This window comes from Trichechus manatus, unplaced genomic scaffold (genome assembly GCF_000243295.1).
Source record: "Trichechus manatus latirostris isolate Lorelei unplaced genomic scaffold, TriManLat1.0 scaffold00004, whole genome shotgun sequence".
Taxonomy (NCBI): Eukaryota; Metazoa; Chordata; class Mammalia; order Sirenia; family Trichechidae; genus Trichechus; species Trichechus manatus.
This window is the reverse complement of record NW_004443940.1, coordinates 21,395,505-21,417,297: the sequence shown is the minus strand read 5'-3', so window position 1 is coordinate 21,417,297 and position 21,793 is coordinate 21,395,505. Positions and strand designations below refer to the sequence as shown.

General features: G+C 45.7%; 1 protein-coding gene across 1 annotated transcript in view; it reads left to right on the top strand.

The window, feature by feature from the left end:
- The window catches only part of GAS6 (growth arrest specific 6), a 76,003-nt gene that overhangs the window by 42,280 nt on the left and 11,930 nt on the right, over positions 1-21,793 (top strand). The window contains exons 6-10 of the mRNA XM_004369388.2: positions 418-540; positions 7,989-8,111; positions 10,436-10,557; positions 12,466-12,584; positions 13,267-13,456. Coding sequence (XP_004369445.1) covers positions 418-540; positions 7,989-8,111; positions 10,436-10,557; positions 12,466-12,584; positions 13,267-13,456 — 677 coding nt within the window. The remainder of the gene's footprint in view (positions 1-417; positions 541-7,988; positions 8,112-10,435; positions 10,558-12,465; positions 12,585-13,266; positions 13,457-21,793) is intronic.

Below are 21,793 nucleotides of genomic sequence, written 5' to 3'. Positions count from 1 at the left end.
TGAGCCCGTCTTCTCATGGCAGCTTGGCAGTGTCAGCCCTCAAGCTGGCTGGTCACTCTCAGACCCCACCCTCCTCCCATGCTCACTAGGTGCCCGCAGAGCTGAGCCCTGGAGACTGTTCTCACCTTAGGGCCTGTTGCAGCTCCGTAGGGTACCCAAGGGGTCTCCTCATGCCCTCTGCCCTCGCCTCCTCTACACTGCCCTGCCCTACAATTTCAAGTCTGATGATAAAGCCCCTTTCGTTTTCTCCTACAGAAATCTTCAAGGGTGCTTTCTTTTCACACAAAAATAAGTGATGCCCAAAGATTTGAAAGAGAGGATGTAATGGGGATAAATGTGTGTAGATGCTGTTTCATGCCGCCTGAGTAGGTTAGGATGTGAACCTTCTGGCTTTGCCCTCTCTGTCGTTGCACCCAGATGTCAATGAGTGCAGCCATCAGAACGGGAACTGTAATCAGATCTGTTACAACAAACTGGGCAGCTTCCACTGTGCCTGTTACGGTGGCTACACACTCTCCTCCGACAGCAGGACCTGCGAAGGTAAGCCCTTGGATTGAGGACCCACCTGGCTGTGGAGCCTGGGCCTCCCTCAGGCCTCTCTCCTTCTCCTCCCTCCTCTCTCTCCACTACTTTTTTTTCTTTTTTTTTAAATTTTTGCCATTGCACTACTCTTCTTGACAGCGTTGGAGGTCATATTTGCTCCCTCTGCAAGCAGCTGCTGCTGGGAACTGGCTTCCTTTGGTTCTGGTGGACGGGAGCAAGGGAGGGGCATCCTGCCAGAGTGAGCACATGCCCAGGCATGCCGGTAGTGACAGGGAGCTGCTCTCCAGCACCATAACACCGGAGTGATTCACCGGGGGTTGTGGACTAGAGCTGGCCAAGGCTGGGCCAGCTCATCAGGCCACACTTCCTGACTCAGGAGAGGGAGCAGGGAGTTTGCAGATGAGCCTGGAGCTGTTTGTGTGCAATACTCCAAACCCAGGGTAAAAGCCATGGCTGTGATGTTTCAAGGGAGTGGAGGTCACCCTGGGAGCATGCGGGTAGCAGGGCCCAATTAGGTCTCTTTTCAGTCTCATTGAGCTTGCTGACAAGCCTGGAGCTGTTTGTGTGCAACACTGCAAGCCGAGACATTGCACGAGGGGCCAGGTGCAGGCACGAGGGGCCGGGTGCAGGGAGCGTGGAGGACAGGGCTCCAGCACCAGGCTGCTTCCAGTAAACAGCCAGAACCCTACCAGCCTCCCGTATATCGCGTTGTCCCCACCCATCAAGCTCCCTTTCCAAAAGCCCCCTCCCCATCGCTGGTCTCCCTCTCTAGCCAGTGTCAGATACTGAAGGGTCTGCTCACCGAAGCAGAAGGCAGTTCAGTCTTTCCCACTTCAGGGAGTCTGGAGCTCCTCATGGCTTAGAGCCAAAGATGGGAGATCTTGAGAACACCCCAGAAAGTCATTGCAAATATATGCATACCGGATCCTTTCTGTCCCCTGGGAGTGCCTGCCTAAAGCCTTCTCAGGGCTCCAAAGTAGCACCTGATCGCGTTTGCAGGGGCCAGTGACTTTCTGCCCCCCTCACCTTCTGACCTAGCAGTCCCCAAGGATATCCTTCTGCAGATGCCACTCCAGAAATCTGGGGCACGTGTCTCATTGCTACAGGCCTGCCTGCCCAGGAAAGTGGAACTGCAGCCGCTTTTAAGATGAGATTGGACAGACGAGTGGCTTAGGGAGAAATGGCATCACAGAGCCAGAGGGATCCTGATGAGTGTCCCTGCCATCAACAAGGTGAATCTCAGTCAGACAGGACAGAGTTGTCAACATCTTATGGATACTGTTGCCCCATTTCAGAAAAAACAAATTCCATTTCTGCCCATTTCAGTGGCTCACATCCCTGAAGATCCAAAGTTATTTCTATGTCCAAATGAAATAATTCCCGTCTTAATGCAGAAACGAAGCCCTTTTTTTTTTTTCCCATCAGTCCTCCACAGACCTGGAGAACAGCTCTGCCCTCTCAGAACCTTTTGGGGGGGGCTGCACACAGATGTTGAGTTAGACCCAAGTTTAGATGCCAGCTCTATCACTGGCCGTGTGAGAGCAAGTGACTTAACATCCCTGTGGTTGAGTGTCTTTATCTTTCAAAAGTAGGTTGGCAACACCCACATTATGGGATGGATTCCGTGGGATGACGTCTATAAATCATTTAACACAGTGCCCAGAGTATAGTTAGTGCTGGATTCCGTGGGATGACGTCTATAAATCATTTAACACAGTGCCCAGAGTATAGTTAGTGCTCAAATCCCGGGAGCTAGTCTTACTATTACTTGAAGACAATAATAAAGAGATCCCTTATTTGTAATTCTCCACAGACTAAAGAAATCCAGTTTTGTTAACTTGGTTTGCCACTCTTGACTGCACATTGCAATCACCCGGGGAGTTTGCAAAACATAAAACGCCAAGGCCCCACCCCGGAACAGTAAAATCAGAGTATCTGGCAGGGAGGCCCAGGCGCTGGTATTTGTAAAAGATCTCAGGTGATTTCATTGTGCAGTAAGGCTTGAGAACCCTTGCTCCCATCCTTCCTTAGAAAGCTTTCTTATGACACTTTAATCAATACTGCTATTTTCTCTTTGTTCCCACCAACCTTTTGAAGCTGAGGACTCAGGTGGTCTGACAGAAGCCCAGTGTAGGGGCAGGGTTACATTATTATCGGCTTGTATATGGCCCTTTAATTTCAATCCAGAATCCTTTTGACACCACCCCCCACCACCACCTCCTCAAACAGCCTGCCTTTGCTGAGTCATGTTTCATGCATTGCTAGCCATAGAGCTGAAGGAATCTGCCTGTTCCAAGGTCACTGCTTCAAGGTGCTCTGATTAGCATGTTGGCCAGTGTAGCACAGCTGGGCTCAGGAGGTTCTGGGCATGCCTGGAAATACCAGCCCACCCCCCTCAAATTAAAAAACACTCCTCTTTCTTTTGGCCATAACTATTCCTTTTTCAGGGGCAGTGGTGATCCAGTGGTAGAATTCTCACCTTCCATGCAAGAGACTAGGGTTTGATTCCTGGCCAATGCACCTCAGGCACAGCCATCACCCATCTGTTGGTGGAGGCTTGAGTGTTGCTATGATGCTGAACAGGTTTCAGCAGAGCTTCCAGACTAAGATGGACTAGGAAGAAAGGCCCAGCAATCTATTTCCAGACAAATCAGCCAGTGAAAACCCTACGGATCACAACAGTCCCATCCTACTGTTCACGGTGTCTCCATGAGTTGGGGGCTGACCTGACAGCAGCTAACAACAACAAACCTTTCTTTTCCACCTTGGAAGCCCAAAACTGAGGTGCATGGGTTTGGAATAAATGAGGATCAGGAGTCCTTGACACTGTGGCCAGGAAGAAGACAGAACTTTCTAACCTGACTCCCCTCTGCTGCCAAAGGCATTTCTCTGGGCAGCATAGGAAAAGGTTGGCAAGGAGGCCTGAGTTGATGTAAGGACTCCAGCTTGTTAACCTCAGCGCTTTTAGCCAGGGAGGCCTGGGACCTTTACGATGTCTGGTGATTTTCTTGGCTGCCAGAACAGGAAGGGACGGAGCTGGCCACATTTGAGTCTGGAGGCCCCAGGCTATGTGGCTGAGAAGCGTGGGCTGGCCAGCTGGACTAGCCTGGATCTCCAGGGGAGCAGACCTGTTGCCGTGGCGGCTGATTGGGTAGGGGCCAGGGTGCGGGCCCGGCAGGTGGCGTTGGTGCCTTGGTTTAGGGTCAGCGGGAGTGCTTTTGCAGCAGTGCGTGTATAGTGCCATCGGCGGGCTGGGTTTTCCATGCCCGGTGCCAGCACTACTCAGCCATAAATTCCTTCTGAGAGGAGCATGAAAAGCATTTCCTTCAGCCCCTCATGTCCAGGTTTCTTGGGTCACTGTGGTTACCGTGGTTGGTTGTGGTCAGTGGTTACTTCTACAGTGGGCTAAGTGGTAGGAGGGTGAGAGTTAAGGCTGGGAGAGTAGGAGTTGGCCGGGGTCGTGAAAGCTGAGATGAGGGCAGAGGAGGGGGTGGGGGGAGACCCAGGGGCAGAGTTCCAGGCCTCCTGTCCCACCTCCAAGCCTGCACTACAGGAGCCAGTGGGGTGCCTGGGCCTCCTGCAATGATACTGCAGCAGTAGAAGAAGGCAGTGATGACTCAGAGGGGAAACGAGAGAGCCTTTGATAAATCAGGGTGTGGACTCTGGTGATTTCAGGTTCCACCCCATTGTTTTGCCTGTGGAAGGAATGACCCAGCCCCTGGTCTGCTCAGGATGCAGCAAGGATAGGCATAAACCTGGCTCTGGCCCCTGCCAGCAGAGAATTTTCCACATTCTGGGACCTTCGTTGGAGCTGCTGTAGGGCAGCGGTTCTCGAAGTATGACCCAGTCTGGCGCGTTAGCAACTTGTGAGAAGTGCAGGTTTTTCAGCTCCCTTTCCAGATCTCCTGAATCTAAAACTCTGGCGGCAGGGCCCAGCAATCTCTGCTTTAACAAGCCTTCCAGGGGATTCTGATACACACTCACGTCCAAGAACCCCTGGTCTAAGGCAGAGCCCCTGGGTGGTGCAAATGGTTAATGCTAATTAAAAGGTTGGAGGTTTGCATCTCAGAAGAAAGGCCTGGCAGTCTACTTCCAAAAAATCAGCCGTTGAAAACCCTGTGGCGCACAGCTGTACTCTGACACACACGGGGTTGCTGTGAGTCAGACTTCATGACTGGACTGGTCTAAGGCATATCCTGGAGTGGTGTGGTGCCGGCCAGCTGCAGCCAGTTCTGCCCTTGAGAGCCCAGCAGCTGATGCTCTGCCTGTTGAGATAAGTCCTTTTTGAAGCTCCCCTTGGCCATTGACTCAGGAATGTCAAGAAGCCGGGTTATCTGTCCCCATTGAGCCAGTAAAGACTGGTAAAGGTCTCTAGGTTGTCCCTAGGATTTTTCCTGTCATTGTTGTGTAGCAGGATCTTATCAGGCAAGATCAGAACGGGGGCTGTTCTCCAGCTGAGAGAGACTTGAGCTACTGTGAAAGGCCACCAAAAAAAAAAAAAAAAACCGTTGTCCTCGAGTCAGTTCCAACTCATAGTGACCCTATAGGACGGAGTAGAACTGCCCCATAGAGTTTCCGAGGAGCACCCGGTGGATTCAAACTGCCAACCTTTGGGTTAGCAGCCATAGCACTTAACCACTATGCCACCAGGGTTTAGGAATCTTTGTGCAGTGATGGCGCCTCTGATAGGGAGGTAGAGCATGTCTGGAAGTTCTTCTGGAGGCAGCTGGGGTGCCAGGGGGTTGGGGAACTGCTGGAGCATCCAAACCCATCTCACTCCAGCTTGCCTGTCTGGGCTTGGCCAGCAGTAAAGCAGTTGTTTACAGGATTAGGATCAGATCTTGGCTTCCAGTCGGCCTTACCTGTTGGTTCTCTCATTGGCCAGCTTAGAAGGGCCTACGACTCAGTGAGTCTGAGGATTGTGCTGATGCAATGTTCCCGCTCAGTTGCCGGCAGAGGCAGGAGCCCTCCGCTGTCTGCTGAGGGGAGGGTAAGAGGGCAGGACTGGCCCTGCTCTGAGCAGGAGAGCCAGTTCCCTTCTGGGCCTCTGGGGCTCTACCTGGTGGCTCCACCACGGTGTGGCTCCTGTATGTCTGCTCACAGACCCAGCCAGAGGCCTGGTCCTTATCTAAACCCCACTGTTGTTGTTAGGTGCCATCAAGTCGGTCCCTGACTCCTGTCGATAGGCTCGGAGTAGAACTGCCCCATAGGGTTTCCAAGGAGTGGCTGGTGAATGAACTGCAGACCTTTTGGTTAGCAGCCAAGCTCTTAACCACTACACCACTAGGCTGAAATTTTTGCTAAGATGGACCCCCATCCACCCACCCCCCCACCAGCTGCTGTAAGGGCGATTCCAGCGCATGGTAACCCCATGTGTGTCAGAGTAGAACCATACTCCACAGAGTTTTCAATGGCTGATTTTTCAGAAGTAAATCAGGCCTTTCTTCCAAGGTGCCCTTGATGGACTTAAACTGACAACCTTTCAGTTAGCAGCTGAGCACTTAATCCTTTGTGCCACAAGGTGGACAAGACTAATTATAACCACTCCTCCAGGGCATCAAGAGTTTGTCCAGTCTGGGAACTTGAATTAAAATACAGTTTCAGAAGGATTAAGAGTTAATTTGTGTTTTGAGGGAATCATCACAGATCAATCTTCGTGAAGTAAAACTCAGCAAAGGCTTATACATTTACTCTTGGTGAACACAATGCCTTTTATACTGGCTCATTCCTGTGATTAATGAGCAATCCCTTAGTTTTTGTGTTTGAAAGCCTGTGTTCTTGGGTAAGCTGCCCTTGCAATAAAATTATAAATAGTTGGAAAGCTTTGAGATAGAGGTGTGTTTTTGCCATCTGAGGAATTGTGTGTTTAAAGTAATGATTGCACTTTCTTGGTATTTCTTCTGTTGCTGTAGGAAGTTGTTTTTTTTTTTTTTTTAACTACAGGGTTTTTCTATTTGGTGTTTGCCAGAATAGCAAAATGAAATAGAAACATCAGCACGAAACATAAATGATTTATTAATACTTTGGTGTTTGAGTTTCAATGGCTAGACACACACCTGAGCATCATTAGGATGACGGGAACCGAGTCCAGGGCCTGGCCCTCAGTAAACCTCCCTGAATGAAAGAATGAGTGCCTGGCACGTTGTTAGCTGTGCTCACTCCGGGTGGCTGAGGGGAAAGACTACTGACATACTGGACTGTTTGAAATTATAATATTCAAGTCTTAGAATTCTAATGTTAAAAGTAGGTTGTTTGATCACTAGATAGATCCTGATAGAAAGGGGGAAAATGTAGCACAGAACTTCAAATTCCCAAAGAATCCAGACTTACTGGACCCATTGAGGCTGGAGGAACTCTCAAGACTGTTGCCTTGGGTACTCTTCAAAAACCTTCAAATGAAACTAACCCCTGAAGCCATCTTTAAATAAGATAACAGTTTAGCTCAAAAAGTAAAGAATGTCATCCTTAAGTATTGCACTTTTTAAAGAAAAATTTATCCTATAGAGCTTTGGCTGCTACCCAAAAAGTCCGCAGTTCGAATCCACCAACTGCTCCTTGGAAACCCCGTGAGGCAGTTCTACTCTGTCTTATAGCGTTGCTATGAGTCGGAATCGACTCGACAGCAATGGGTTTGGTTTGGTTTTAGTTATATGAAACCAAAGGGACCAGAGTAACTGTAAAGCATAGATGAGAAGTTTAGGGGGCAGTACATCTAAATTAATGTGGGTAAAATAACTAGAGCAGAAACAAGGTTGAGACAATGTGAAAGATGTAACCAATGTCACTGAACAATATGTGTAGAAATTGTTGAATGGAAGCATGTTTTGATGTCTATCTTGTCACCAAAAATAAAGTAAAATTAAAAAAAATAAGTTGTGTGAAGCCCATAAGTGGTTAACCCTGAGGGGTGGTAATTTGGGTTAAAAAAGTTGCAGTTGGAGTGGGAGGGTTGTTTATTTTTCTATACTACAGTTATTTGAATTAAACAGCAACAGTGTGTACATGTTCCTGGCCAGTCAGTGTAATGTCTGATTTTGATCTTTTTAACCTAGGAAGAAGATCAAACATTGCTCTTTAGGTGTTCAGGCCCCTCCATGCCCCTTACCTGGGCCCTTTAGCCAAGAGCTGCAGGCAAAGGTGGAACCTACTGTTTGTGGTGGAGAAGGAAGGAAAAGAGGCGAGGAAGGAGGAGGAGAAGGGAGGGTGCTTGGGAGCTGGTGGAACCCGAGGGGTCATGTTGAACACCACCAGACGCTGGGGAGTGATTAAATCTTCCGAAACTAAAGGTTATCTGGCGTGGCCTTGTTTTTAATCCCTGCCGGCCATGAGTAAGAGCAAATCACCTGTTAATCCAAAGATAACTGGGAGCCTTGCCTGGCCGCAGCTTTTCCCGTCCAGATCTGAAGTACAGCTGTGGGTCTTTGTGGCCTGGATGTTGCTTGCAGATATAGATGAATGTGCAGACGTGGACGCCTGCGGGGAGGCGCGCTGCAAGAACCTGATGGGGTCCTACTCCTGCCTTTGTGACGAGGGCTACAAGTACGACAGCGAGAAGAAGGTCTGCCAAGGTACTGCCTCTGCATCGCCTGACGCCTGCTCCTTTGTTTACCTCCCTGTTCCTCCTCCACTTTGTCCTCCTCTTCCCAGAATCCTCTAACTTCCCAGAAACACTTGCTGTTTGCACTTCCTAAGTGTGTGCTGACCTATTAGGAACGACTGGCCAAATATTCAGGAAACAACGATTAAATAGAAGACAGGTTAGAAAAAGGATATGGACAAGTGGCCAAAAAAAACACTTACATGAAAGAACACCTCTCCATGTGTACCCACTCCTGGCCCCAGAACTCCCCACGCGGTGCCCCAGTTATGGCTTCTCTTATCACGGCCCACACACCCACACACTTAAGTCTTGATGCAACTCAGCGCCCTTCTCCCACCTGCCGTAGGCACAGGGAAAAGATTCAACAAGAAAACACCACTGTGCAAAATGCCGGAGAGGCACATCAGGCTCTCTCCAATCCTCTGTTTCATTCTGCCCTATCTTCGGTGACTCTCACCGAAGAGGTCGGCACCCTGGACGTGTTCCTCGGGCTCTGGGCTACCCACAGTCCTCTTGTTCCTCCACTTCCACTTGAGCCACCTGCCTGGGAGCCCCGATGGTGCAGTGGTTAATTAAGAGCTATGGCTGCTAACCAAAAGGTCAGCAGTTCAAATCCACCAGCTGCTCCTTGGAAACCCTATAGGGCAGTTCGACTCTGTCCTGTAGGGTCGCTGTGAGTCGGAATCGACTCAACGGCAGCAGGTATTTTTGTTTTATTAGGAGGCAGGTCTGTTGAAATCTTAGTTCTCACTGCCCAGTTCTAGCCGTATTCTGGGGGAGTTGTAGAGAAGCAAGATTCTTAGTATTTGTTTTAGTTTCCTGGTGCTACTGTAACAGAAATGCCACAGGTGAGTGGCTTTGAAGAACAGACATTTATTTCCTCACTGTTCAGGAGGCTAGAAGTTCAGGCTCAGGATGTGGCTCTACTAGCCGATAATCCTTGGCATTTCTGGGCTTGCAGATTCATCTGCCTCCATGATCTTCAGATGGAGTCTGTCTTCCCCTGTATGAGCTCCTTTCTGGGTCTCAGCCGCTCTTTTTATAATTCAGAAGTGAGTGAGTTTAAGAAACAGGCTACACTAATATGGCCTCATTAGCATAACAGTGAAAAGCCTATTCCCAAATGGGACTATAGCCACAGGTATAGGGGTTGGGATTCCAACACATATTTTGGGAGAGACAATTCAATCCGTAACACCATTCTTCCTTTCTGGCAGCCGTGGAAGGACCATGCCCCATTCCTGATGGTGTGGAGCCCCCTGGCATGGGAACAGTCCCTCATTCATGATGGAGAACATCAAGGAGGGGCCTGAGTAGCAAGAGTGAGAGTGTGGGATGGTCTCGCCTCACCTGCAGGAACAGGGCGCCTCCTTATCAGTGCTGCTGAATCCCCCTCCTTCTCTCTCCACCAGAAGGCCCCTGATCACTGGCCACCCCTCGGACTCTAAGCACCCCAAGGATGGCTGCTTGAATTTGCATCAGTATTTTCCAGTCCACGTATTTTATGTGATTTTTATACTAACCAATAGTGTGTGAGTAGATTCAGCGTATTTAAAAAATTATCCTTAGAGAATTGTTGTTGTTAGGTGTTGTCGAGTCAATTCTGACTCATAGCCACCCTATGTACAACGGAACAAAACACTGCCCAGTCCTGTCTCATCCTCACAATTGTTATGCTTGAGCCCATTGTTGTAGCCACTGTGTCAGTCCATCTCGTTGAGTGTCTTCCTCTCTTTCGTTGACCCTCTACTTTATCAAGCATGGTGTCCTTCTCCAGGGACTGGTCCCTCCTTATAACATGTCCAAAGTATGTGAGATGAAGTCTCACCATCCTCGCTTCTAAGGAGCATTCTGGCTGTACTTCTTCCAAGACAGATATATTCGTTGTTCTGGCAGTCCATGGTGTATTCAATATTCTTTACCAGCACCGTAATTCAAATGCATCATATTCTAGTACTTTGCTTTTTTCAAGGAAAAGGAGAACTGAGGAAAAAAAGAAGACTGTCCATCTAGGAGGGGTCAGCCCTGGTCTTTGAGCCTGGCTATAGATATGGAAGAATGTGGCTGGAAACTGTAATACAGTTATCTGGAAGAAGGCGGACAGGATTAGAGGGACTTTTGCTTCCTAGCTGACACGTTTTAAAATTGTTTACCTTTTCGTAGTGAATCTATTACACGTGTGATCAGGAAAAAAGATCCGTGATTATGCAAAGAATGTGGTTTAGAGATGTTTTCTTTTGTGATAATGCCAGCACACTTATATTTTCCTACTTCCCCTTTTGTGACCTGCAGATGTGAACGAATGTGAGGATAAACTCTGTGAACAGACCTGTGTCAATTCCCCGGGGAGCTACACCTGTCACTGTGATGGACACGGGGGCCTCAAACTGTCACAGGACATGAACACCTGTGAGGTAGCGTTTTCCCTTCAGTCCTGTGGAATGAAGTCCTCAGCTCAGGCTCTGCCTTCCAAACCCAGGATACGCAAAGCCAGCATTGGCCCGCATTTTTAAAACAATTGAGTCCAGCTTAGACTGGGTTGCAGTGCAGTTTAACATCTACTTGGATCACAGTCACAGTGTTTTGTTGGTAACTCTTTGACAACAAACGGAGTAGGTTTGTCGAGAAATGCTTTTGTGACTACTTAACTTTTCCTTAAAGGCTTTGGTGTTCTTTGAGGCCACGTGGAGAGATTTGGGATAAGAAATATGTCTGCTCTCTGGAAGTGTTTGGTTGTATTTATAAAATCTCTATAGCAACTACCCACTCGGCGACTGACCAGCATGGTTGTGGACCCAAAGTGTGGCACAGACACAAACTAACGCACATTTTCTACTGACTCTGTCACACTTACCCAGAAAGCTAGCTAGACCATCATTTCATAACACATGTATGTGATCGGGTCCTGGACGATTAGTACCTCCACTGGAGAACAGTACTAGCCAGCTGTATTACTTAGTTTTCCTGTTCACGTGAGGCCCTCGTATAGGCTAAAGAAATCTGCCTGGGAAGGTGATTATAGTGAACGTTTCAAAAAACAGTTCTTGATGAAATAGCCATCCGTGGACGGTTTTACAATATTGCAGATGGTGGAAATGACTGCCAGTGGTCTCTGGAATCTGCCTGAGGAGGTGGTGTTGTCTTGGGTACAGTGGAGTTCCGCTTGTTCACACATCTTATTCTTTGTCGCAATATTTACCTTATGCAGAGTGGAGAGAATATGCTTTCCCTGGCATCCTCATGAGGCTGCATGAGTCATCTGAAGTCCCTGTTCTCTACACTGTGGCCCCTCTCACCACCTTCTGTTGGGGGAATGTGAGGAGCTAGCACTGTTTGAGGAGTAGTCAGGTTAGCCAGCTTCTAGCTCCCAGCTCTGCCACTGACTAACCATGTGGTGTTGAGCAGATGAGTTCGCCCTCTCTGGTCCAGGCCCTAATCTGACCTCCTCAGGTGCCTTCCAAGGAGGTCAGCTCTAACCTTCTGTGGTTCCCTGTTCTCTCTGTTGGCAGAGTGGAGAAGCTGTATCAGTGATTAGGGATAGCTGACTAGAACTGGAGGAGAGAACATTCTAGAAACAACGGTCTTTAAGGCATCCATATTTTATTTACTTTGTAATAGTTTATAGTATCACTGTTTTTAAAAAATATTCTTTGCATTTTTCTGTATGTTTGAAATATTTCATGATTAAAGAAACTAAAAGCAATAAGGGAAATTAGTAGAGAAGGAAGGCGATGGAGTACGAGAGAGAAGCTGACCAGATCTCCCTGGGATATGCAAATTGTGTATAAATGAAACAAATGCCTTCTAGAAATGTATGAGACTGACCTCTCCACCTGGAAGTCCTTTAACACATTGTGGGGAGGGGGACCAAACCCATCGTCATCAAGTCGATTCCAACTCGTAGCAACCCTATAGGACAGAGTAGAACTGCCCCACAGAGTTTCCAAGGAGCGGCTGGTGGATCTGAACTGCCATCCTTTTGGTTAGCAGCCAGACACTTAATCACTGCGCCACCAGGGCTCCTTAACACATCGAGGTCTGGTTATAACAGCCCTTATGGGATGGATGTCAGTAACTAACCCCGGGGCACTGAGTTCAGAGGCTAATTTATGTTGTGTACTTGGTGTGACCCTGGCTTCTGATGCCCTGGGCGGTGGAAAGTGGCTAAGCTCTTGGTACACGCTGTGGAACGAGAGACAGAAAGACATGCAGTCTCCTATAGGCACTGCGATTATCATGAGGCCTTGTGGTTAAAGGAAAAAAGCTAAAATAAAGGGCTGTCTCCTCCATGCCTCATGCTTATCACTCCTGTTTTGTGACAGGACATTTTGCCATGTGTACCTTTTAATGTGGCCAAAAGTGTGAAGTCTTTGTATCTGGGACGGATGTTCAGTGGGACCCCCGTGATCAGGCTACGCTTCAAAAGACTGCAGCCTACGAGGTGAGAAGGGGATTTATAACACGCACACACACACACAGATTCTTCTAGATGAAATAGCTGCCATGGATGGCTTTACAGTATTATGAAACTCATTGCCATCAAGTTGACTTTGACTCATTGCGATCCCATGTGACAGAGTAGAACTGCCCCATAGGGTTTTCTTGGCTGTAATTTTTATGGAGGCAAATGACCAGGTCTTTCTTTCATGGGACCTCTGGGTGGCTTTGAATCACCAATATTTAGGTGAGCAGTCAAGTGCAAACTGTTTGCGCCACCCAAGGACCTCACAGATACTGGAAAATGGAATCTGTGCCTGAGGAGGCGATGTTGTCCTGAGTACAGTGGAGCCCACTGTGTCCTCAGTCTCGACACAAATGCAGCCTACAGTGTCAAAAGTTTAAGTACTAGGTCTCTGAGTAACTTGTCACCAAAGGGTCCCAACACCCAGGCCATCATTTTTAGAACACCACCTCCCAGGCAGGAAATCTGCTTTTGGCAGTGCTGGAAAGAATTATGGGATTACTAGCGTAGGAGCTTGGCTGGTGTTTGTCCATGAACTGCTGTGCACCTATGTGGCCATAGCTTGCTTATCTGCTGCTTTTTCTAATGCCAGATTTTAAGCTATCATTAGGGAAGGAAGCCGTGAGTTGTTCTGACCTGTGAATAATTCTAATTTGATCAGACTTGTGGCTGAGTTCGACTTTAGAACCTTTGACCCTGAAGGTGTCCTTTTCTTTGCTGGAGGCCATCAAGATAGCACCTGGATCGTCCTTGCTCTGCGGGCTGGCAGGTTGGAGCTGCAGCTCCACTACAATGGGATCGGCCGCGTCACCAGCAGCGGGTCCGTCATCAACCATGGCATGTGGCAGACGGTGAGTGTGGGTGCCCATTTCCTGTGCCTCTAGGGCTGGGCTCTTTTGGGGCCCTGGCAGTTGTCCCTGAACTGAGGGCCCCAGCATTTACTCAAGCATGCGAACACTCAAGAGTTTATGAGTGCTGCTCTGCCCAGCACTGGTAACACAGCGAACAGGAAGAGCCCTTACCTTTGTGAAGCTTACGCTCTGGTGGGGCTCAGCGTGAGTCTCAAGGGGCTTATCTTCATTGTTTCACCAGACAGGCTTAGCATGACTCTCAGAATGTGGATTCACCACGAGACCTGTGGTTCTCAAACAGGAGTGATTCCCCTGCCAGGGGCATTTGACAGCGTCCATAGGCACTAGCGGTTAAGAGCTAGGCTGTTAACCAAAAGGTCTGTAGTTCGAATCCACCAGCCGCTCCTTAGAAACCCTATGGGGCAGTTCTGCTCTGTCCTGTAGGGTTACTATGAGTCGGAATCAACTCAACGGTAGTGGGTTTTTTGGTTGGAGACATTTTTGGTAGTCACAGCTTGGGGTGGGGGTTGCTACTGGCATCTAGTGGGTAGAGGACAGGGATGCTGCTAAACATCCTACAATACACAGGGCAACTCCTCGCAACAAAGAATTGCTGGCCCAAAATGTCAGTAGGTCTGAGGTTGAGAAACCCTGGACTAGAGGTTCAGGGGCTTCCTGCTCCTCATCTCCGCCTATCTCATTGGCCTATACTCCGAGCAGGCTTCAGGAGCTCACCTTTTCAGGGTAAGGTAGAGTCAAATGTGTCGTACAGACACCCTGATTGTCCTCTGGTCCCTGACTTCGTTCATTTACTTATGGGTGTCCATCCCTTCCGAGGTGGAAAAGCTAGATATTGGAGGTCACTGGGAGCTCATACTTGGCTATGACTCTTTCCTAGAAAATTTTCTGACTATACAGAGTCAAAACCTTTTGGCCAGTCTGAGGTGGGCATGCAGGTGACCTCCTAATTAAACCTGTACCAGCAAGTTTTTATTTGAAGGAGGTGTTCTGCTAGCTGTTGGCTTTTTGGAACACAAGCTGACCTACCTTATATCCAAATCCATGGAATAAAGTGGTCTGTAATATAACGGGATCTCGTTGTCCATGCAAAGCGTCACACTAAACGAAAGTGGCCTTTCAGAAGTGATTGTGAAAAAGAAATGAGAAAAGCACTCTTTTTCCCTTAGAAATGAAGATAAAATGGAAAACTTCACCCTGGCCTCTGCGAATAAAAACATTGTAGACATTTGCTAATATTTCCGTCCTGTCAAGTAATGTCTAGTTCCTTTCCTAGCCTCTTAAAGTAACAAGTATCTGCAAATAGGCAGGAGAGGTGTTTCCAGCATAGCTACAGATAAAAAAATAAATCTAGAATAAGACGTTTTTGAGATTGACAAGCCTGGCAATCTGCAGATAGGAACTCGGTGCTCCCCAGCCCCGGAGGTTAATGCCCTCGTCCTCTATGTGGGGGCTGCAGGGACGGGTGCCCTCGAGATGAGATAGCTGTGTGGAAAACATGACCTAGTCCATCTGATACAGTCTGCCCATTGGTGACTCAGAGCGGCTGCCGCACCCTGAAGAGGTGAACCACTAGGGAGCGTGTAGCAGATCCAGGGGGTACATTCTACAGGAGGCGTGTCACATCAGTTGTGATATTTCTCTCTCCTCTGTTGTTTCTGACTAGTCCCCCAAACTGCACCTCACACCCACATACACATGTTCTTTCTTGACCCTTTGGACTGTCCCATATACACAGTAACTAAATTCAGACCCAATACCTAAATTTTTTTTTCCACTTAAGCCCAAAAGGAAATTGGTATACTTCTCAGAGATTAGTGCCTGACTGAAGAAGTGCAGCAGTGGAAATACAGTGGGGCTGTGTGCCTAGCACAAATGGCAGACAGGGAAAGGCAGGGCAAAGGTGGTACCTACATTGCAGTCCCTCCTGGAAGTGTGAGAAGCAGTGTCAACCTCTGTAGGTAAGGCCACTGTTGTTAGTTGCTATGGAGTCACCTTTGACTCATGGCGACCACGTGCACAACAGAACGAAACAATGCTCAGTCCCGCACCATCTTCACGCTCATTGGTATGCTCAAGTCCATTGTTTCAGCCACTGTGTATTTTGAGTGCCTTCCAACCTACGGGGTCATCTTCTAGCATTATACTGGATGGCATTCTGTTGTGACCCATAAGGTTTTCATTGGCTAATTCTCAGAACTAGATCACTAGGCCTTTCTTCCTAGTCTGTCTTGGTCTGGAAGCTCCACTGAAACCTGTCCACCATGGATGACCCTGCTGGCATTTGAAATACTGGTGGCATAGCTTCCAGCATCACAGCACCAGGCAAATCACTGAAGTACAACAAATTGACAGACGGGTGGTGGGTAGGTAGGCTAGATAGGTGTATTGTTCATTCACAAGATCAGGGCAAGCCATGAATTACTCTCAGCAGAATTATTTTACAAGGTCTTCAGGGAGAGCCACTTCACTACTCTGAGCTGGTGTCTTCATTTGCGAAATGACAGAGTTAGAAAGGTCAAGGATAGCAACTCTGTGATATGTAATGCTGTCATTTTCTCTCCCTTGCCCATGGCAGATATTGCTGAGTGATCATGGCGTGTCTCTTCTTGCTGAGCAGCAAACTGAAACCTCTTTACCATCTCTAGACTAGATCATCTCCAAGATCCTTGGCAGCACTAATACCGCTAGGACTCTGGGCAAAACTAAGTCTAATCAAGGCAGATTGCCATCAGTGCTTGCCCAGAGAGTGCAGAAGAAGGGGAAGAGTCATCCTTATGGGAGGAAATCAGGGATGGTCTCATGATGGAAAAAGCATTTGAAGTAGAGGTAGGGGAAAGGTCTTTTCTGTGGAGATGTGACATTGGCCCGTAGTAGAGAAAGTGGCTTCTTTAGAAAATGACAGAAAAGGATGTAAAACATGAGGCATGGGGAAATAGGGAGAAAGACAGGTTAAGCCCAGTAGTGAAGGCCTTTGAGAGCCACATTAAGGAGTTACTGTTTACAAGAAACCCTGAATGTAACAGAGGAGCTCTGCCGCATTTTGGTTTGGAGGTCTTGGAGGTCATTAAAAAAACACAGGGATTTGTCAGCCCTCTGATTGAGTCATCTACATGGCCATAAAAAAATACGAAACTCTAAAACTGGATTACGGTGATCCCAGATGCTAGTGCCCTCAGGCACCTGGCAGAAGCAAATGAAAATAGTCTATGAAGGAAGATAACGTAATTTTAGACCTTAAATTATTTTTACACATAATTATTTCAAATGCAGTGTTCAATATACTGTCAAAGACAGTCAGGCACACAGAGAAAAGACAACATGGAGGAGAAATCAGCAGAAATAACAGACAATACAAACAAAACCTCAGAGAGTCCAGATATTGGAATTATTGGACACAGATGGTAAAACAACTGTACTTACTGTGTTCAAGGAGAAAAAGCCTACACTTCAAAATTTTGGCAAGAAAATTATTTGGAAATTATTAAAAGTGAAACGGCAGATTTAAAAAAGAACCAGCCAGCAATTCTGTAACTGAAAAATACAAAACTGAAAGTAAGAACACGGTAAACAAATATAATAGCAGAAGTGAGATTAGTACACTGGAGGATAGGTCAGAAGAAAATATATCTAGAGTGAAGTATGGCGTGACATAAGGAGAGAAAATATAGAAAAGCAGGTAAGACAGTGATACAGTAAAAAGGGGGTAATATATGGTGACGTGGAGTCCCAGAAAGATAGGAAAGAATGAGGCATAGTTAATATTCAAAGAGATAATGATTGAGAATTTTCCAAATTGGTCAAAGACAAAAGTCTACAGATTCAAGAAATCAGGTGAATCTTAACATGAATAAATAAAAATCAGTCCATACCTAGGCAACTCATAATGAAACTCCAGATAACTAAAGACAAAAAAAGTGATTGCAAGACTCAATAGACCAGTGTTGGTGGTTGTACTACTTTGTGGATATACTAAAAATCCATTGAATTGTAGATTTGAAAAATAAACTTAAAAAATTAAAAAAAAAAAAAAAAAAGACTCAACAGACCACCCTGGCACTGGCTTTCCTCAGCGTTGCAGAAGGACCCAGGATAGCCAGCATAACACCATCAGAAATCCAGGATCTATTTTCCAGACCCCCAAGAGATGGCTATGTGTAAGGGAACGAGACCATATGAACAGCTATGGGAGTCATCCTCGGTTAAAAGCGCAGTGCTTCATAATAACCAATAGTTATTGTAATAGTCCATTAGTGTGGCTTCCTGTGGTCTTGGTAAGGGCCATGCCTAGTTACACGATTGTATTACACTCAAGGAAGACCAAAGCCATGGCTTTCCACTGAGTATTTATGATTCACTCCTAGTCCTCTCAGTACAGTTGCAGTTCACCCATCAGGCATCATTTTTTTTATCATAAGCATTGTCTCCTGGTAACATAGCTGATGTCCACCTTTATCAGGGTCCCAGGGCAACAATGATGAGAAGACAAAAAACCGAAGATTATGTCCCATACAGCAAAAGAAAGGTTTTTTGTTTTGTTTTTTGTTTTTTTATAAGCCTTTACTCATAAATACTCAGCAAAAATAGCTTTCAAGAATGAAGGTAAAATGAAGACCTTTTTAGAAGAATAAAAACTGAGTGAGTCCCTCATCAGTATCAAACCCAAAACCAAACTCGTTGCCGTCGAGTTGAATCCAACTCATAGAACAGACTAGAACTGCCCCATAGGGTTTCCAAGGAGCGGCTGGTGGATTTGAACTGCTTACCTTTTGGTTAGCAGCTGTAGCTCTTAACCAGTGCGCCACCAGGGCTCCCCATCATCAATAGACATGCACTAAAGGAAATTTTAAATGGTCTTCTTCAGGTGGAGGAAATTTCATCTGAGATGAAAGCAGAAAGACTAAGGAGAAATGAAAACGGTAAATGTGTGCATAAATATAATGAACACTAATACTTTTAAGCTGTAATACTTTCTAGGGCTTAAAGGAAAATATATAAATATATTGGGTTTATAATATATAACAGGTGCTGCATGTAAGTCAGGAAGAGGTTAAATTTGTTGAACACTCTAAGGCCCTTACATTGTCCAAGATGAGAGTAAAAGTCTCCATTAACATTAGGCTTTGATAAGTCAAAGATGCATGTTGTAATTTCTAGGGTAACCACAGGAAAAAGAGTGTAAAACTTCCAAACCTACAGAGGAAAAAAATTAAATAACAAAAATTACTCAATTCATCCAAAAGAAAGCAATAAAAGAAAAAAAAAAAGGAATACAAAACAGGTGGAATAAATAGGAAGACAACTGTGAAAAGGTAGATTTAAACCCAGATACATTAATTTAAAAAACCAAACTCATCACCGTCAGGTCAAATAGACTGAATGATATACTAAAAGACAAAGATTGTCAGACCATATTAAAAAAGAAAACCTGTATGTTGTTTGCAAGAGACGTATCTCAGATATAAGGATAGAGAAAGGTTAAAATCAGCAGATTTACTGTGTAAACACTAATGAACAGAAAGCTGGTGTAGCTGTATTAACATTCAACAAAATAGACTTTATGGGGAAAAGCATTGTAAGAGATACACGTCTTAATAATAGTTCTGTTCACCAGGAAGATATAACAATTCTAAATTTGTATGCACCTAGTAATATGGTCTCAAATAATATAAAGCAAATATGAGAGAACTACAAAGAGAAAGGAGACCTGGTGGTGCAATGGTTAAACACTTGGCTGCTAACCGGAAGGTCAGCGGTTTAAACCCACCATTGGCTCTGCGGGAGAAAAGACCTGGAGATCTGCTCCCCTAAAGCCTAGGAAACCCTGTGGAGCAAATAATTCTACTGTGTTGTATAGGGTCGGTATGAGTCAGAATTGACTCGACAGCACGTAACAACAACACAGAAATCCACAATCATTGTGAGACATATTAATCCACCCCTGGAGAAGGACATCACGCTTGGTAAGGTAGAGCGTCAGCGAAAAAGAGGAAGACCCTCAACGAGATGGACTGACACAGTGACTGCAACAATGGGCTCAAGCATAACAACGATTGTGGGGCTGGCGCAAGACTGGGCAGTGTTTCGTTCTGTTGTACATAGGGTCACTGTGAGACAGAACTGACCTGATGGCATCTAACAACAAACGACATGGAGTAGATGGACAAAAGAAAGTCAGTAATGAATATCTGAACAACTCAGTTAACAAAGTTGAACAAACTGGCATTTATAAAATACTACATGAAATGTAGTTAAACGTTCGGCTGCTAACCAACCAGTTTGAATCTATCAGCCTCTCTTTGGTAACCCTATGGGGCAGTTCTACTCTGTCCTGTAGGGTCGCTCTGAGCTGGAATCAACTCGACTGCAACAGGTTTCCAGTTTTTGGACACAAGATAATTACAGAACGTACGTTCTTCTAAATATGTGTGAAATATTTTAACAAGTTGACTATAGTAAACTGGGCTAAAAGGCAAGTCTCAACAATTCACGAATATTGGAATTATACAGAGTATGTATTCTGACCCAAATGAAATTAAACTAGAAATCAACAACAAAATAGAAAATCCATTATGTTTGGCAGCTAAGAAATACATTTCCAAATAATCCATGGTTCAAAGGAAGAATCACAATGGAAATAAGAAAATAATTTGAGTGAAATAATAATGAAAATACTAGCTATGAAAACTTATGGGATGCAGATACAACAGTGCTTAACGGGATCGTATACAGGCAGTCCCTGAGTTACGTCCAACTTACAGACAATACTTAAGATGGACTGCCATAAAGCCTATTATATTAAATATTTGAGTTAAATACAATGGTTTGCACCTATAACAACCAAATGGTTCAAATCCATGATATATTAAGAACTACAAATCAGTAAGAAAATGACAACCCAATAGAAAATAGTGAAGAGTAAAATTAAACTGAGATACTATGACATGTCCCCAAGAATGGCAAACATTAAAAAGCCTGCAATACCAAGTGGTGGTGAGGATGTTGGCTTATGACAGGAACTCTCATACTTCTGGTAGAAGTTTGAATGGTTGCAACTGCTTTGGAAAACAGATCGGCATTATCTAGTAAAGCTGAAGAATAACCATATCCTGTGATCAAGCTCCTTGTTTGTTGTTAGTTGCTGTGAAGTCAATTCTGACTCATGGCAACCCCATGTGTGGCAGAGTAGAACTGTTCCATACGGTTTTCAAGGCTTTGCCCTTTTGGAAGCAGATTACCAGGCCTGTCTTCCAAGGTGCTTCTGGGTGGGTTCAGACCACCAACCTTTTGGCTAGTAGTTGAACGTTTAACTGTTTGCACCATCCAGAGACCTTATGATCAAGTTAGCAGTAATTATTTATGTATACCAGGAGACATATACAAGAGTTTCTGTAGCGACATTTTTGGCAATAGCCCCAAACTGAAAAACCCCAATACTTATCAACAGTAGCACGGGTAAATAAGTTGTGATAAAGTCATACAATGGAATAGTATAAAGTAATAAAAATGAAACAATATGCAAAGACATGGATGAATCTCAAAAACACAATGTTGAACAAAAGCCAGATAAAAGAATATATATTGAATGAGTTCACTTGCCTCCAGTTCCAACGAAACAGAACTCAACTTGATTACTTAGGGATTTATATTTAGGTGGTAAAACTAAAGAAAAAGCAAGCACTGCAGTTACCTTTAGCAGGGCGGGAGTTGTGATTGAGAAGGGACACTCGGGAGGACTTTGGGGGTGCTGACAGATTCTATATCTTGATCTGGGTGGTGGTTTGATCTGGGAGTGTTTGCTTTATAACGATTCATTAAGCTGTTTATTTATGTTTTATGTGCTTTTCTACGTGTGTGTTATATTTTGCAACAAAAGAAAAGCTTTGAAACACTTTTGAGTTTGCTTTAGGGTTCAGCCTGGTTTATGGCTCATCCGTTAGTAGGTTCAAGTCCTACCCCAGAAGGTCATGCATGCTGACAGTGGATGGGCATTCTCCTCAATCCAAGGTCCTGCTGACTTGGACCTCTGTTTAGAATCAGAAGAAACTGAAAACATGTTGCTCAGAAAAGAGAGCGAGAGAACAAATGGCACAGATCTTGTGTGTTCGCTTTACAGAAGACATTTGTTATATTAGTTTAATTCTGCATGGAACCTGTGCATGAGGAAAACCACACTGCAGATTCCCAGGCATTGATTTTTACCTTCTCTCTGAAGCTTTATGCCTACATCAGTCATTGGTTCATTTGTTCTTGAAGAACCAGCAAAAGTGGCAATTGGAACTTCCTATAGAGGTGCCTTGTGCTACGAATTGTTTTTTT